The sequence below is a fragment of the Triticum urartu genome, chromosome 1 (assembly GCF_003073215.2).
Source record: "Triticum urartu cultivar G1812 chromosome 1, Tu2.1, whole genome shotgun sequence".
NCBI lineage: Eukaryota > Viridiplantae > Streptophyta > Magnoliopsida > Poales > Poaceae > Triticum > Triticum urartu.
In genome coordinates, this window is record NC_053022.1 from 512,366,156 (window position 1) to 512,382,927 (window position 16,772).

General features: G+C 46.0%; 2 protein-coding genes across 2 annotated transcripts; both read left to right on the forward strand.

The window, feature by feature from the left end:
- Positions 1–1,073: 1,073 nt before the first annotated feature.
- LOC125524176 (coilin) lies at positions 1,074–9,761 on the forward strand. The gene is made up of 13 exons (XM_048689252.1): positions 1,074–1,361; positions 1,549–1,613; positions 2,244–2,516; positions 2,755–2,934; positions 3,599–3,665; positions 4,275–4,343; positions 5,444–5,645; positions 7,045–7,079; positions 8,047–8,352; positions 8,460–8,531; positions 8,713–8,868; positions 8,954–9,233; positions 9,322–9,761. The coding sequence occupies exons 1-13, from the start codon at positions 1,155–1,157 to the stop codon at positions 9,582–9,584; spliced, it is 2,175 nt and encodes a 724-aa protein (XP_048545209.1). The 5' UTR covers positions 1,074–1,154; the 3' UTR covers positions 9,585–9,761.
- A 1,611-nt stretch (positions 9,762–11,372) lies between these two features.
- Positions 11,373–12,714, forward strand: LOC125537101 (ethylene-response factor C3-like). The gene has a single exon (XM_048700404.1). The coding sequence runs from the start codon at positions 11,491–11,493 to the stop codon at positions 12,364–12,366; it is 876 nt and encodes a 291-aa protein (XP_048556361.1). The 5' UTR covers positions 11,373–11,490; the 3' UTR covers positions 12,367–12,714.
- The last annotated feature ends 4,058 nt before the right edge of the window (positions 12,715–16,772 follow it).

The following is a 16,772-nucleotide window of genomic DNA, read 5'->3' on the forward strand; positions in this document are numbered from 1 at the left end:
GACATGACACGCTTTGATAAGGTGAAAGGTCACATGTTAAATATATTAGATTTAGTGGGGATCAACTATTTTAGGAAGAATGGATTCCTATGAAAAATCTTTAAATCAAATTGACCAAGACTAAACAGTATGCTTCGTTCTCCTTTACTAAAAATCAATATGTTTTTTAGAACGAAGGCGACTGCCTGACCTTAAGAATAAGACATTTATGGTTTACAAGAGTTCTAAAATATGAAAAAGTAAATATGTGAACATATAACAAAGGTTTGATACATGAGCAAAAAGGTCTTCATGGCAACACAACGCATGTCAAACAAACGAGAAACAAAAGGGCACCCTGGGCCGCCTTCACCAACACCCCCATCGTCGCAAAGGCATACACCCTGGCGTAGCTAGACGTTGTGAAGTGGCGCGTAGATCATGGTACTTGGGCTGACCTGCCGATGAAGATATCAAGATGTTATTGGTCACCCCCAGAGCCTCCAGAATTGCAATAACACAAACGCGTGTAATAATGTGGCTCATGTACTATCAGACCATGGTGAATACATGGTGAAGGGGAATCCAGTAAATGGTTCTTTAAATTCCTAGATTTTGTGCTTATTTACTATCACCAATTATCTTGCTAGATTTTCTATTTAAAGCTCTCTTTAGATGATATAATTTTAAAAATGGATTCCATAAGATTTGATTCTTATAGAATATTTTCCAAATCAGAGGGTTCGACTACTGGATTTCTACGGAATCCATTTCTACATCCCCAGTCCACAAGAATTTGGACATAAGCTCGAATATCACTTCATGTTTTCATTAAGAAAATCAATACACATCCGTTCCATCTCTCGCTGGTTTCTCAAAATAATCATCATGAAGAACGGGTAGTACAAGATTCCTGAGTTTTCAAATCCTATAGGAGTTAATGATACATGACTTTTTTTTACAACATGGTACATAAACATATCAACCATGTGTTTTTTCTATTTATACTTTTCAAATATTCAAATATTTGCAAATGGCCTAATGGAACATCTAAAAAAAGAGCGGCCCTAAAATACCGCCACGGTGCGTCCTGCGGACCGAGCCAGGGTTTTACGGCCTCCACCAGTCTCTCCACCCAGCGAAACCCCCAAATCCCCCTCCCTCCCGCACCGCCAATGGCGACGCCGCCGGCGCCGTCGCCGTCGCCGGTCAGGCTCCGGCTCGTGTTCGACAAGGCCCGCCTCCTCCGGCGGGCGCAGAGGGACCTCCGGCGCTGCTGGCTCCTCCTCCGGCCCGAGCTCGCCACCGTCGCCGACCTCGCCGCCCACGTGGCCGCCCGCTTCCGCCTCCACCGCTCCTGCCCCGGCGGCGTCGTCTTGACGGTGGGACGCCCTCCCCTCCTCACCTTTCTACATTTGTGTGACGCATGGGGCTCTCAGTCGGGGACTCCCCGTACACGAATGCCCGAGGGTTTCCGGGCACTTCTTAGATTCTTGTGGATTTTATCCATCTATTTTTGTCGAATCTTAGCTTCTGTGCTAGGGATTGATGGGTTGTCTCTCTGCGCAGATGGATGGATTTGCCCTGCCGCCTTTCGAGTCCACCTGTATCTTCAGGGACAAGGATATCATAAGGTACTCGGTCGAGAATTGCTTTTATTTATTGTTGAATCTAATGTGGTATCTGATGTAACATTGTGGCGTTTGGATCTCTGGGTTCCCTTTTTGGTGGAATCGATGGGTTGTTGGCTTGTGGCTATGCAGAGCACCCATGTCAGATTCACTGGGTGCGCATTCTATGTTTCATTGTAGTGTGTATCTGCCATTTTCCTCTGGAAAAATGAAACCCAGACGGATTATCAATCCCGAGTCAAATCTCATATGTCCATGATTGAGTGGGCTGTGAACATACGAGACACCTGCATGTCAGTTATCTGCATATAACCGATGCTTGAAGTGTTCGTCATGATATAAGTAAATTATGTTTCCTTTGAAGAGCTAGAGTTTCACATAATGATGGTATTCTGTAGGAAAACTCTCCTGTGTTTTTGGATGTAGCATGTCGTTTTCCACTGGCATGTTGAGTTGTATACTTATATGGGGATGGTGAGGAAATTTGTGGTGAACAATTTCCGTGTACACCTTTACTTGGCTAGGAAAAAAACTTTTCCATCTAGCATTCCAGTTTCAATACAACCATTCGTGTAAATTGTGGAAATGATGTTATTTACAACAATGCTACCCTCCCATCTCCTTGGATTGCAGGGTTCAACAGAAAGCTTGCAAGAGAATGGTACACCATGACGATGTACACTGTATTGAAGATCCCGAGAAAGTAGAAGTGCGTCCGCTTCCGACTGATGATAAAATCCTTGCAATTGAGTATCAAATTGACTCTAGTAAGCACCAAGAAGAAGAGGTGCATTGTGATCATCAACCTGAAGAAAAGGTAACATCCAACCACAATCTAGAAAATGGGCATACAAGCTCCAAGAGGAAACGGAAAGATGAAGATGCAAAAATACCTGAGAGCTCAAGGTATCCTCCTTGTTTGTTACCATATTTTTTTTGTCCCGTTTGCCAACTAAGGATTACCACTTAGTCTGTATTTTCATAAGTCATAACAGTAAAAGGCTATGTATCCCCCCCCCCCCCCCCTAAATCGATGATTACACAACCATTTAGATCACATCTGGTTTCATGGCTGCTTGCTTCTCCTATCTCGTGTTGCGTTCTGTTCTGTTCAAGTGATTCTGCTACCCATCTGGTGATGCAGGAGAAAGAAACTGAAGAAGGTAAAACACATCGGGTGCAGCAAGGTAGATGACATTTGCCAAGATCAGAGTTCTCATGGTTCCAAAGAGTCGAAGCCGTTCACTATTGGTATTGAAGAAAAGAAAGCTGATATTCAAACTGAATGTACTGTTGAGTTGGATGGAAAGCAAAAACCTGACAGGTAATATATTAAGTTTCTTCTTTCCACCCCATCCGATAAACAAGTTCTCTTCTTCCTGGTAGTGGTACTACCAAGGATCATGGACAGCAAAGTACCAATCCAGGCAATAAAATCACCACTAGTAAATGGTGCTAAATTGGTTTAAATTACATGCTTATAGCATATTGAGTATATCATCACAACATATTTTGGATATACTCGATATGCTATAATCTTTTGTGCATTAAAGGTGTACGGAGTTCCATTGTCCCTTATGTTTATGTCACCAAGAGATAGTGATGACATGTCATTATATTTGCATAAACTGCAAGAAGCTTTTTGAACATGGCATTTTCTAATGATTCAGCATTTATCTCTGTTACACCATTTTAAAGACTGTTTTTGCCTTTTTGTAATGGCAGTTATTTTTATTTTTGTTTCTGGTTATATATGTACAACAGAATGTGAGCATTAATACAAAGTACGTCCTAGTTCATTTTTAATAGGTGGTATCTACATATATTAACAGTGATTCTGGTAAAAAAAATAGGTATTATCATGATACAAAAAGACTTATGGACTCTTTTGCAGTCTTTTCATATTGTTCACGCTGGAGTATCTTAGAATTAGTGTCATTCTTTTTCTGTTAGATCTTTGCAAAAAACTAATCTTGGAACATTTTCAGGTGCAATAAGACCGAGTTGAGTTGCGAAACTGAGGTGGCTGGGCAGACAACTCAAATTCCTAAAACGGTTTGTGTAATCTGCATTTCTGCCTTTAGAGAAATCCAGTGATTGGCTCTATCTCTGTTAGTTTATTTGGGCTGTAAATATTTTCCTCATCAACTTTCATGTTTCTTATAGTTGGTAAACATTGTCATGTATCTATAGTACGTTATGAGACCCAAAGTTCTCAAAACTGATCTAAAGATGCCGCAATGACGGATCATTGTAAATAATAATAATAATCTTATGGCTAGGTTGGGCATTGCATCGCTAAACGTAGTAATAGTAAGTATCTGTTCTTGGCCAAAATAGACCTACTCAATTTTTTCCTATATATTCTACTGCATTTTTCATTTATAAAATAAATATGTACAGCAGATGCTACTTGTAAGATAAGATATTTAAATTGCCTAGAGATTTAGATGGAGTTGTATTTCCTTCTCTTAATTTGATTTAATCTTTCGACTTTGATAAGACAATAGATAGGACTGGATCATGCTCCTTTAGCTCCTCTTTGATATGCTAATAACGGGCATTACTAAAATTTTGAAACAGAAGCTATGATGTCACAGTTTTTCTGCCTCTGCATTTTGGTTAATTATCACATGTATTTTTGTCTTTGTTTTGTCCTGTCAGAGTCGAAGTGCTCGTCGTAAGAAAATCAAAAGGCAACTTAGGAAGCAAGAGAAAGAAAAGCTGAAAGAGGTATTTTGTTAACGATTTTTTGTGTTCTCTTTCGGCTTCACATGGTATCTTTTATATCCTTATTACTAGGGCATGTTAGGTAGGAATTCGGATAACACTGCAGATTTGTGAATCACTGCCACTGACAATCTTTGTTGGATCAGTGGCAGCCAAAGACATAAGTTGTTTAAGTAGATGTTTAAATAATCTCACTAATCACATCCACATGTGGACCTTTTCAAATCAAGCCATGCTCTTTCCTTAAATTCTACCTTTTCCCAAGACTCAAGAAGACTGTCGGTGAGTTGATATTAGAGTCTCACAAGAGTTTGAACCTGTAGATTGGTAAGGCAATCGTTATCTAAGAATCCGTAGTAGGGTTCATTATTGATTTACGGTTGTACTCCCTCCGTTCGGAATTACTTGTCGCAGAAATGGATGTATCTAGACGTATTTTGGTTCTAGATACATCCATTTTCAAGATAAGTAATTCCGAACGGAGGGAGTACTACTTTACGAGCATTCTGTAACTCATGTTACTTCCGAATGCTTCATTCATCCTCTGAACCCAATCATCTGGTGATGGCTTCTCTCCCCTCTCATCCCCACTTTATCACCCAGATTCCAGTCTCTCCTGGACACAGCTCGCTAGCCTATCCAGCTCCGCTCTCCCATGCGAGACCCACCTTCTCCCAGTGGCGCTGCTCTTCGAGATCATCCTCTCTCACCCATCCCGATCCTAAATTGCGCCATGCAGCCGAGCCACGGAGACCTCACCCATGGGGACGGCTGGTGGCAGCCGAGACGAAGGCAACAGGAGGAATCGCGGCAATCGTGGCGGCTGTGAAATGGGCCTCCACGGGGAGGGCTCCGGTGCTGCAGCAGAGGCGGTAGGAGGAATGATGTTGGTTGTTGTTGCAAAACAAGAAGGTCTGTTCTAAACTTGCACGTGGGGTTGAAAGAGAACCTTAATGTATTTCAATTGGTACCCTACTCCAGTGGCTCTAGATCTCCCATGCGATTAGCACAATTGTCGTACCTGATATGGTCTCATATCTATTGTAGGCATAAAACATAAATGGTGTTAGCCAAACATATTAATCCGCAATGTATATTTGTAGAATGTGGACTGCCAGGAATCACCCGCTGCTGCTGACTGTCCATCCTCAAGCAATCACGATGATCTTCCTTGCCCGTCAAGCAATGAGAATGGCCCTCACTTGCCATTTTCAAGCCATGAAGCAGAGGAGGAAGAATCTGATGCATCAGAAGATATTGTTCCAGTTGTGGTTCGTCCTGGTCACATTCGCTTTGAGCCAGCAGGTATTCCTGAGCCCGTGAAGAGCTAATTCCTGCTAATACGATTTTCTGCATTGCAACAGTTGATTTGTCGATTGGCACTTCACTGATAGTGTATCTGTTTATCATCCCCATTGTGAAAGAAAGCTTGTACGAATTGTAGTGCCCCTGACTACACTGCATGCGAGCACACATGCCATTATGCATGTCCAAGCATGGACACATTCTATGCTCTGTATGGTCAACTGGAAAACGTTTTTTGACATCTTGATAATAATTTGCTATTATTCAAGTTTCTATTATTATTTTTGTATGAGCTGCTTGCCTGCTTGTGTCCTGCCTCTTGACTCTTGAGTCATACTTGAAGCTCAAAATATAGTGAAATTATTACGAAATTACTTCCATAGTTTTTGTGGTAGAGTTATTGTAGTCATTCAGTTCAATTTGACACTCATAAAAGAGGCAAACGATTTATGTTGTGTTTTTTTGGAAAAATACCTATAATTTGCATCGTGGACCAATTAGTCTGCTTATTTATACCTGAAAGGGGTGGATCCTCAAGGCAGATCACTGTGCTAAGTTAGGAAATATAAAACAGTGCTGCTCCCAAGCCTATGAATTTTGTTCCTGAAATGATCTTCTGAGAGAAAATATCCAAGGAGGATAGTCTTACCGTTGCCAAGTGGCACTGCTGGTAGATTGTGTTATTCACTATGTCCACAGTCATCATTACTTGGATTCACTGTGTACATAGTCACCATTAGTTGGAAATATTAATATAGTTGGTTTGCTTTTTAGTTACTTAGTCGAGTTTATTTATTTTTATAGATTGGGTGTATTAGAGATAAGTTCACTTGGCATTGGAGATCTGTCCTATTAGGTCATAGAAGGGACTGCATTGCATCTTTGCTTTTCAGGCAAGAACAATGAATTAGTTTTCTCTCTCAACATCTCTGTATCTCAGATTATACCCAACCTTTTCCTCTGAAAACCTTTATCCCCTTCAAGCAATGTCATTTGCCCTCTACTACATAGTAGGTACCCCGATGAACCAAGATTTGTATCACAATGAGACTAATTAAGGGTCAACTACTAGGCTTCTAAAATAAAAGTTTAGGTTGGGCTGCCAGAATTTTGGCAGCTTATTTTGGCAGGGGGCAGCTTATTTTGGCAGCCACCCATAAGCCCCAAAAGAACTGGCCCGAAAGTCAGTTGTCTAAGTGGCTATGGAGCTATATATTTTTTCTGTGTGAATCAACTATATTGCAGTTCCATTTTCCCTTCATGACTTGTATTTTTTTTAACTTTTCTAACAGTTCTATAGGAATCATCATTCTTGTGTTATAGACATCATTGTACAAACTTCAATCCCTACCTGAATAATCATTTATTTTGTTTAACACAGAATTATTTGTGTTTCTAGGTGAACCAAATACGTCATCAGCGAAGGAAGCACAGGTTTACTTACTTCTCTTTGTCCTTTCTGTTATTCATCATGGAATGCCTATAATGTTCAATCTTTCTGCAACAACTAAAATTTGGGGCCTATCTATGTACTCCCTCCGTTCCGAATTACTTGTCTTGGATTTGTCTAGATACGGAGGTATCTAGCACTAAAATGAGTCTAGATACATCCGTATCTAGACAAATCCAAGACAAGTAATTCGGAACGGAGGGAGTAGTTACTGAAACATGTTGCTTATCCCTCAGTTCAATTGGATGCGTTGTTCTGCTCAAATATTTTTAAACAGACAACAGATGCCAAGGCCTAAATGTTGACTTGTGGATTAACTTCTAACTCTGTCCTACATGCTATATTTTTTATTTCATTAGCTTTAGACTCAAAATTAGTACTCCAGATAGCCTATTCCTTTATAAGAAACTTAGATGCGAGGCTTATTTCATCTCGATGGGGTACCAACATTCAAGAAGAAATAGCCACTATGTCAAAACTTTGTGGGAACAACAGATAAAACATTAAAAAAAAATTCCCCTAAAAAGCTACAGCTAGGAGGAGAGTATGAAGTCGACAAGCAGCGAAATGGAGTGAACTTTCCTTTCCATATCTTCCAATGTGGACTGAGTTTTATTCTGAAATGTTAATAGTTTGCAGAATCTCATCCCTTCCCCATATGTTCTTTAACAGATCTTTTTAAAGCCTTCACGCGTGCTTGGGGTGTTAATGATAGGTTCTTTTCCATTTTCCATCTTATATTTAGCCCAAGTTTCATGGGGTATCCAGTGCATGTATGTGAAGAAATATATAATGCAGATTGGTAAAATCTAAGTTAGATGTAGATTTGAATTATGCGTTATCAAGATTACCATTTTATGTACATGAAAATAGGAAATAGAAAATATTGTTTAAGTTGAGTAAAATCAGTATCTACTTCCCTTTCCATTGATGTTGTTCTTCTGGTTGCAGGCAAATTTCACATGGGGTGGAACCATGAGCAAAAAGAAGGGACAGAAGTGGGGAATGAACAACTCAAATAAGAAAAGCGCTGATACCGGCAATCTTGGGAAAATAGTTGGAAGCAATACTGAAGTTAACCACCTTGTGGTAGATAGTAGGGATGAGCAAAATGTTTTTTCTGGGGCCAGTAATCAAAAAGTCAACGAGATCAATCCTGATGTGTTAGCAAAGGAAAAATCTGTTGCTGAGGAAGGGAAGTCTACCAGCGAACCTTTGGACTTTGAAGCTCTGTACCCCCTAACACGTCTTCCAGTGGTATTGGTTTCCGTTAGTTGCTTTGCAGAAGTTGCTTATTCTTAAGCTGTATTTTATTGTCTAGTTTGATTCTCTTTGTGAGCTTACCCTTTTTTTTTCTGTTACAGGAGGGAGATCTGATTGCTTATCGATTGGTTACGCTGTCTTCCTCGTGGTGTCCGGAGATATCTTCGTATCGGGTATGACACAATTTCCACTAGAAGTTTCAATTTCTTATGGAAGCACTTCTGCATGGGTCATTTGTTGCTTCAAACATGCGAGGGCAACCATGAAAACAAAACACATCTTAAATGTTCGAGCCATCGTCTCTGTTCTTAAATTTGGGCAACCTATGTTTCATCATTTTACACACTGTTTCAGGTTGGTAAAGTTCTTGTGTATGATCTGATATCATCGCGCATCATTCTGCTACCTGTTCCGGAGCATCCAATCATCACGGAGGAAATTACATGCGAGGACGAGTCAGATACTATGATGGTGGATACGTCACCCTACAAGGAAGATGGCTCCTTGGAGGTAATCACTCGCTCGTGTTCAATTTCCAATCTTGACCACGTGCGCAAACCCGGTAAACATCACCCTCGACGTCTACTGCATGCAGATCGAGTACTCCAACCTTCTCGATGTAAGACTAGTGAAGGGCAGCAAGCCAGTATCCGCAGACCTTAGCGCTCCCACTAGAGAAACAGGGAAGGAAGGCAAATCACCGGTCGGAGAACCAGTCACCTTGGACGAAAACAAGGGCAAAGTTCATAGCCAGAATGGAACCCCGGTGCCAGCCTTGGACGAAAACAAGGGCAAAGTTCATAGCCAGAATGGAACCTCGGTGCCTGATAGCAGTAAAGGCCCAGAAACGCCACGAGGTCCAGAAGTGCCGCCAGGTATAGACCTATAGCTAATCTCTTCCTCTACACCTAGCATGTCTTGCTATTGTACGCTGATTTAGAAACACCGGTTTGTTTTGCGCAGAAAACACGCATGATAAGGCCTGGGAGGCAAGCAGCGAGGCCCCAAACGGCAAGCCTGATGATGAAGCCGAGGGGAACAATGGGTGGGGAGCTTGGAAACAGAACGCTAGCACGTCGGCGTGGTCGTATAGAGCGCAGAGAAGCACCGCCCTTGGTCCGACCCTCGCGCTTCTGAGAGGCAACAATGGCAGAGGAGGTGGCAGGGGAGGCGGTAGGGGAGGCGGCAGGGGAGGCAAACCCAACAACCGGAAGTACGGCAAGTGATGATGTGTTAGCACGGCGCGTTCGGCATTCGGGAGTTGCTGATTCATTTTGTATGCGATGCTTGGCCGAACGAAGATGGTGTCTGTTAGCAGTTGTCAAACCATTTCGGAGAAAACAAGATAATGTCTGTTTAACTGTCGGTTCGGAGTTTAAAAGACCGCGACCGCGTAAATGCAAGTGATCATCGTGTGTGTTGGGGGAAATAAGTGAGGCTCAAAAACCACCACGTAGCGAAAACAAGTGAACACATCAGGATCTGGCCGTATTTCTGCAAGCATTTCAAAACCAGCCTTCATAATTTAAGTTCTGCAACCGGATTAATATGAGCACTATTGCATCAGAATTTCCAGAGTTTTACAGTAAACGGAAGTGCAGCAGAATCAGATCAACGGGAAGAAAATAGCACTGTAGTTCCGGTTCTATGGAACAGTGAAATAAACATCCTAAATCATAAAGAAGTGATGTCAGATAATTTGCGATTTTGAGCGATCCACTGTCAAATCAATACTAGCACGAATTGCGATGCTGACAGTGGCGTTGTCCTCTGCGAGCGTTCCCTCGCTAACACGCACACTGTGAATGAGTCACTCGCCTTTCGTTTTCACTAGGTCGAGGGAGAGGTGTGACCTTGTCTCATTCGTGAATAATCTGTCTGACTCCAAGCGACGCTCAATTTGTCCACTTGTCGTTTGTTTTGAGCTGTATGCGGTTGTTTATACGGTTGTCGTCGCTTTTTTAAATATATATATAAAGCACGACGAAAGCCGTTTTCGGTAGATACAATGTATTTTCCATGTGTGGGGTCACTATATAAAACTGTCTCTTATAACATTCTAATGAATGGATTGAAGGCAATCAAAGTGAGTGACTCGGTCGTACATAACGCAGCTAATTAACACGTGGCGATCTAAAATAAAACTCTAAATGATGGAACCAAGAAAGAAGGAGGAAGCAGCAGGCGAAAGAAGGAGAGAAGGAAGATTCGTATGGAACCGGCGAAGGGGCAGCGCTGCTGGGGCCATCGAGGTGCAATGCATCCATGCATGCATGCATGCACGTCCCGCCTAATTACCGGCCATGCTTGCGTGGAAATTTCCAACAAATTAAAAATGGCGCGATGGCGAGGTGCAAATATTGACTCACGTGCGGCCTCATCATGTACTCCACCATTTGCAGTAACATAATCAATCGTCTCACTCACCACCCAGCAGCTAAATTGTAGCCGGTGGTGTGGAGTGTATTATGCATGCTTGGAAACTTCGGATAGATGCCGGACGACGAATGGTGGTAATAATATGCCAGATGGTAGCCGCTGCCTAATCCAGAGCGAATATGACAAGGTCAGGTGCAATGGACCTCAGCATTGACTCACGTGCGACTAAGCTCGCTCGCTCGCCATTTGGGTGCAGTGGAGTGTATACCACTACCACTACCACTACCACCCTCTAGCTGCTCCCACTTGATCATTACTTAAGCTGGCTAGCTCAGCTACAACGATTAACATTACCACCATGATTTTTCATGATCACAGATTCGCATATTTCGGTGGGGTCCGAAATACTTGTAACCCTGAAATTTCGAGCCAGATTCAATCTAAAATTTTACTTAGGTTAAATTTTACTGAGTTTTGAAAACGCAAAATCTGAAAGGATTTCCGAAATTTCACGTATTTCGGCGACGCCCAAAAGTTTTTCGTTTCTGAAATGAAGAACCTTGGCTGCTACCATCTTCTTTCACAATTGCTGCAGTGTAGGATTCCTGCATTTTGTGGAGCCCCGGCAAAAGCACGGCAAGTAGCCAAAGGGACGGCATCCGGAAACAGTCGGGAAACCTGTAAGCAGAGCACGTTCCCCTGCTTCGTTCTCTTCCCAACCAACTCCTGCCACGGTGCCACCGGTATAAAACCATGGAGGCGCGCTTCCACTCGACATCAAAAGAACATTCCATGGCTGATCCAAGCGGCACGTGCGCGGCTTCTCCTCCTTCTTCTTCCACGTCGCCGCGGCTCAGCGCCGGCGTCGTCAACTTCTTGGCGCGCCGTGCCATGACCACGCACCACCGAGCAGCAGCGGCGGCAGCAGCATTTCCCCTCCACTCGCCGGGCTCCTCCACCGGCTCCGCCGACTCCGTGCCGTGGAGCAGCTGCCGCCACCACGCCCCGGCCACGCCGCCCCCGCCGCCGTTCGACACTAACGACGCCGACGAGAGGCTCCCGCGCAACATGCTCTCCCAGCACCAGGACGGCTCCGCACACGGGACAGCGGCGGCGCCGCTGAAGCAGGAGCCCACCGACGCCGGGGTGGACGCCGGGCGCGCGTTCCGCGGCGTGCGGAAGCGGCCTTGGGGCAAGTACGCGGCGGAGATCCGGGACTCGACGCGGAACGGCGTGAGGGTGTGGCTGGGCACGTTCGAGAGCCCGGAGGCGGCGGCGCTCGCCTACGACCAGGCGGCCTTCGCCATGCGCGGCGCCGCCGCCGTCCTCAACTTCCCCGCGGACCAGGTCCGCCGCTCGCTGGAGGGCGCGGGGGAAGACGTGCGCGGCCGCGCCCACGGGGTGTCGCCCGTGCTGGCGCTCAAGCGGCGGCACTCCATGCGGAGCCGAAAGGCCACGGCGTCGTCGCCGTGCCGCAAAATAGCCAAGGCCGCCCGTGGGCGGCCGGAGGGCGTGGTGATGGAGCTGGAGGACCTTGGCGCGGAGTACCTCGAGGAGCTGCTCGGCGCCGCCGACGACATGACGGCCTCGGCTTCCGATTCATGGTGCTCGAGTCATCATTCCATCTGATGCAACAAGAGAGTTGGCAAGTGGCAACGATGGATTGATCACCATTTGTGTAGTTCTTTCTTCTCTTCCCTGTTGCTGTTGCTGGCCGTGGTCGGGTCTCGTTCCAGAATTTAGATAGCCTCTGTAGGATTGAGAAACGGTTTGTGAGACCGACGGCATGTTTAGGTCTGAACTTAGATGGCCGTGAAAGATGTGAAGTGTCAAATGTTTGGGTTCGAATCCAGTCAAAATGGGTGCATGTTTGTAGATGTTCATAGGCGCCAAGTTCAAATTTTGTGTGGCTTGGGTCGCTGTTTTTTCTTTTCAAAAAGAATCAGAAAAGGTACACGGGATTGTGGTTAGTTTTTATCGTTGGCGGGTAAAGTGGACTGGAAAAAAGAAACATGCATGTCCTGATCGACCAGGTCAAGTCAAAGTTCAAACATGCCTGCAAGTTGATGTTGGTGTGTGTTGGTAGGCAGTCACGTGCGAGTATATGCGTACAAGATAAACACAATAAGAGCATCCAATAAAAGATGCAAATTTGAAGATATAAAACAGAAGATATAAAGGCAAGTCGAGCAGATGATGTATATATTGGAGATGTAAAAGAGCAATTCGAGTAGATGATGTATATATTGGAGATGTAAAAGAGCAAGTCCAACAGATGATGCAAAGTGGAGATGTAAAACCGGCCGCCCGCCGTACGGATGTGTACAACTAGTCTGCATGAGCGCCGGTGGCCGAGCATCGAAAGACGGGAGGAGCACCGGTGGACCGAGCGGCGGCCGAGCGACGAGAGCCGGGAGGTCGAATGCGGCGGGGGGAGCTCGAATGGCCAGCGGCACGGCCGCGAATCGAGCGGCGAATTGGTCGCGGCGGGGCGGGGCGACGACCGTGCGGCGCGAGAAGGTCGGGTCTGGCGGCGGAAAGCAAGGACGGTGTGGAGGTAGGTGTGCGGCTCGAATCTGACGGCGGCAGGGCGGTCGGGGAGCTCAAATCATGCGGCGGCGATTCGGGGGCGGAGAAGTGGCTAATTCAGACGATTTGGAGGCAGGCGGCGGTAGAGCAACAACGGAACCGACGGCGGGGGAGGGGGGGGGCTCAAATCATGCGGCGGTGAAGAAGCGGCCAATTCGGACGATTTGAAGGCGGGTGGCAGCAGAGCAACGGTGGAACTGGCGGCAGGGGTGGTGGAGCGGCTGGATCTGGCAACGGGGCGGCAGCGGCGTGGTGCGGTGGGCGAGTGGCGCGTCGGCGGAAGTGCTGCGGGACGGACTCAAATCAGCAGCTACGGCGGCGCCGCGGGGTGGGCCAGACCAGCGGCGGCTGCGGCGGGTTTGTCGGAGTCGGCCATGGCTCGGGTGATGGTCGGTAGGCAGCGTGCGGTGGAAGAAAAATGAAAGTGGTTGGACAGTTGACGCGCAGCCGTCAGTTTTACATCTCCTGGAGGTGGACAGGTATTGTATTTTACATCTCCTAGAGGTGGAGATATGTATTTTTTTGTGATCTACTTCATCTGTTGGAGAAGAGTATTTGGACCTCGGAAGTTGGAGTGATTAACTCTCGATTGATTGACTGATTAGCATCGGTTATAGGTTACAACATATACAAGAGAGAGCCCATAAGAATCGGCACGCAGGCCAGGGCGTGCTGTTGCAGATCCTACAAACTAGGGTATACACAGGTGTACATTGCTATACATAGAATTAGTCTAACACTCTCCCTCAGCCGGAACTCTATTTGGATGAACGTTCAGACTGGATCTGAATTCATGATACACTTGTGATGGCAGCCCCTTTGTGAAGAGGTCGGCAAACTGAGAACTGGATGGTATATGCAACACGCGAGCGTCACCAAGAGCGACACGATCACGGACGAAGTGCAGATCTATCTCAATGTGCTTCGTGCGCTGATGCTGAACAGGATTGCTGGCGAGGTATGAAGCACTGACATTGTCGCAATATACCACAGTGGCATGCCGTGGAGGACACTTGAGCTCGTGGAGAAGTTGCCGGAGCCAGCAGGACTCAGTAACACAATTTGCAACTCCGCGGTATTCAGCTTTGGCGCTCGAACGGCTAGCAGTTGGTTGTCGTTTGGAGGACCATGACACCAAATTCGAGCCGAGGAAGACACAAAACCCTGACGTGGACTTGCGGGTATCCGGGCAGCCAGCCCAATCTGCGTCGGTGTAAGCCACAAGATCACGAGAAGTGGATCTGTAGAACTGAAGCCCGTAGTGAGAGGTACCTGTCGGTGTCAAAACCGGCGGATCTCGGGTAGGGGGTCCCGAACTGTGCGTCTAAGGCGGATGATAACAAGAGGCAGGGGACACGATGTTTTACCCAGGTTCGGGCCCTCTTGATGGAGGTAAAACCCTACGTCCTGCTTGATTGATATTGATGATATGAGTATTACAAGAGTTGATCTACCACAAGATCGTAGAGGCTAAACCCTAGAAGCTAGCCTATGGTATGATTGTTGTTGTATATGATCTATCGACTAGCCTGACCTCGGTTTATATAATACACCAGAGGCCTAGGATAACAAGAGTCCTAGCCGAATATGCCGGTGGGGAGAAGTCCTTGTCTTGATCGCCAAGTCTTGTGGAATCTTCCTTGTATGCGGTAGCTGTCCGAACTGGCCCATGAGTATACGACCATGGGGGTCCTCGGCCCAATCTAACAGATCGGGAGATGACGTGGTGAGTACCCCCTAGTCCAGGACACCGTCAGTAGCCCCCTGAACCGGTCTTCAAGTTAGAGACGCTCTTCGATTCTTCCGAACTGTTCTTCATCTTCGGTTGTCGGTCTTGAAAACTGGTTCAACAAATCTTCTCATCTTCGATCTTGAGGATCGCCGAAATGCATTCGACGAGTTTACATGTCGGGTATCCGAGGAGCCCCTGTAAGTTTCCGGCCTTTATCAATGCCTTGTTATTTTTATGCCACACCTCGGGTTTGAAATTGTTCCCGGGCGGCAGCGTCCTCTTGCGTCCGAGCTCCAACGCCGGACTGCATTCGAGGTATCTTTTGTAGCCGAGCACCAACGTCGGACCGCTTCTGAGCTCTAACGCCGGAATGTATCCGAGCTCCAATGCCGGACTATGTATCCGAGCTCCAACGCCGGACTGTATCCGAGGTGTCGTAAATCACCTTGGTTCAAAGAAGTTTGAAGGAGTTTAGCCGAGCTTAATGCCGGAAATGCCCTCTATGGAGCCAACCACTAGCGCCCGGGCTTTATGCCGGACTGCTTCCGAGGTGGTGCACCACCCCGAATGTGGGCCGATTTTTGTCAATATTTTTTATTGGTGCAATTTATTCTCTGCCGAGATATATAGCCAGTAGCCCTCAAGGTGGGTATTAATCTAAAACCCGAGATGCACCTGAAGGATGACGTAAGACCGCTGATCCCAGTAGCCGCTGAGACTCAGGTTGATTTGCAAAATCGGCCTGAGGATCAAGTCCTAGCTCGGCAGAATACTTCGGGACACGAAAAGCGGCGTGCTCAGTCCTCGAGACTCAGGTTGGGTGCGGCCGACCAACCCGAGGATCAAAATCTCCTCGGAAACTATATTGCACATAAAATTTTCTGCATTGGACAGGCAATGTAGTAGCCCCCGAGACACTGGTCGGGTGGCAACACCAGATCAGGGGATCGATGTGCCCCTTTAATATTTGTAAATAATAAGCCCGAAGCCCAGTAGCCCCCGAGCCTTAATGCGGGCACGTGTGGCCGAATTAAGGATTGATATCCATAGTAAAATCACAAATTATGTGTAATGACTCTATGTATCCAAGTACTTTACGTCATTTAATGCTCGGATCCGCATTGTACAAAACTTTGTTGACCGACCATCGGCTTCCACCTCCTCGGCCAATAGCCGAGGAGTGTTTGTCTTACTTTATAAAGCCTTTATGAGGGCAAATATTTAAGATAAACAAGGCAATCTGGCCATACGGTTTAATAAACAAAGGTACGCAGATAAATATGTTATATTACTGTTTAACAGAAGAAATGTCTTCCAAAGAAAATAGTCCCGCTATCGGTTCCTTTCTTTGGGTTGTCATGCTAAGCATGATCATGAAACCTCAGCTCCAATGTAAGAGCAAAATATCGAGGATTTAGTTTGGGAGGCCAGTTAATAGCCCCCGGTAGTGTTCGGCGACAGTTGAGGTCAAGCCGTAAACACTTCGGCCATTGTTATGAATGGCCCGTCATTTAACACCGTCATCGGATCGCTGACCAGTTTACGCTTGTTGTGACAGTCAGTTTTCGGCTTTCTCCACTGAGGTGCTTAACCACGTGAGCTGGAAGCACAATCGCAGTGGTTCTCCCTTTGCACACCTAGCCGAACAAAGCGGAACGTAGGAGGCAAGCGCAGGAGCTGGCCAACCCAACTATTGACCGAAGACACAATTCGA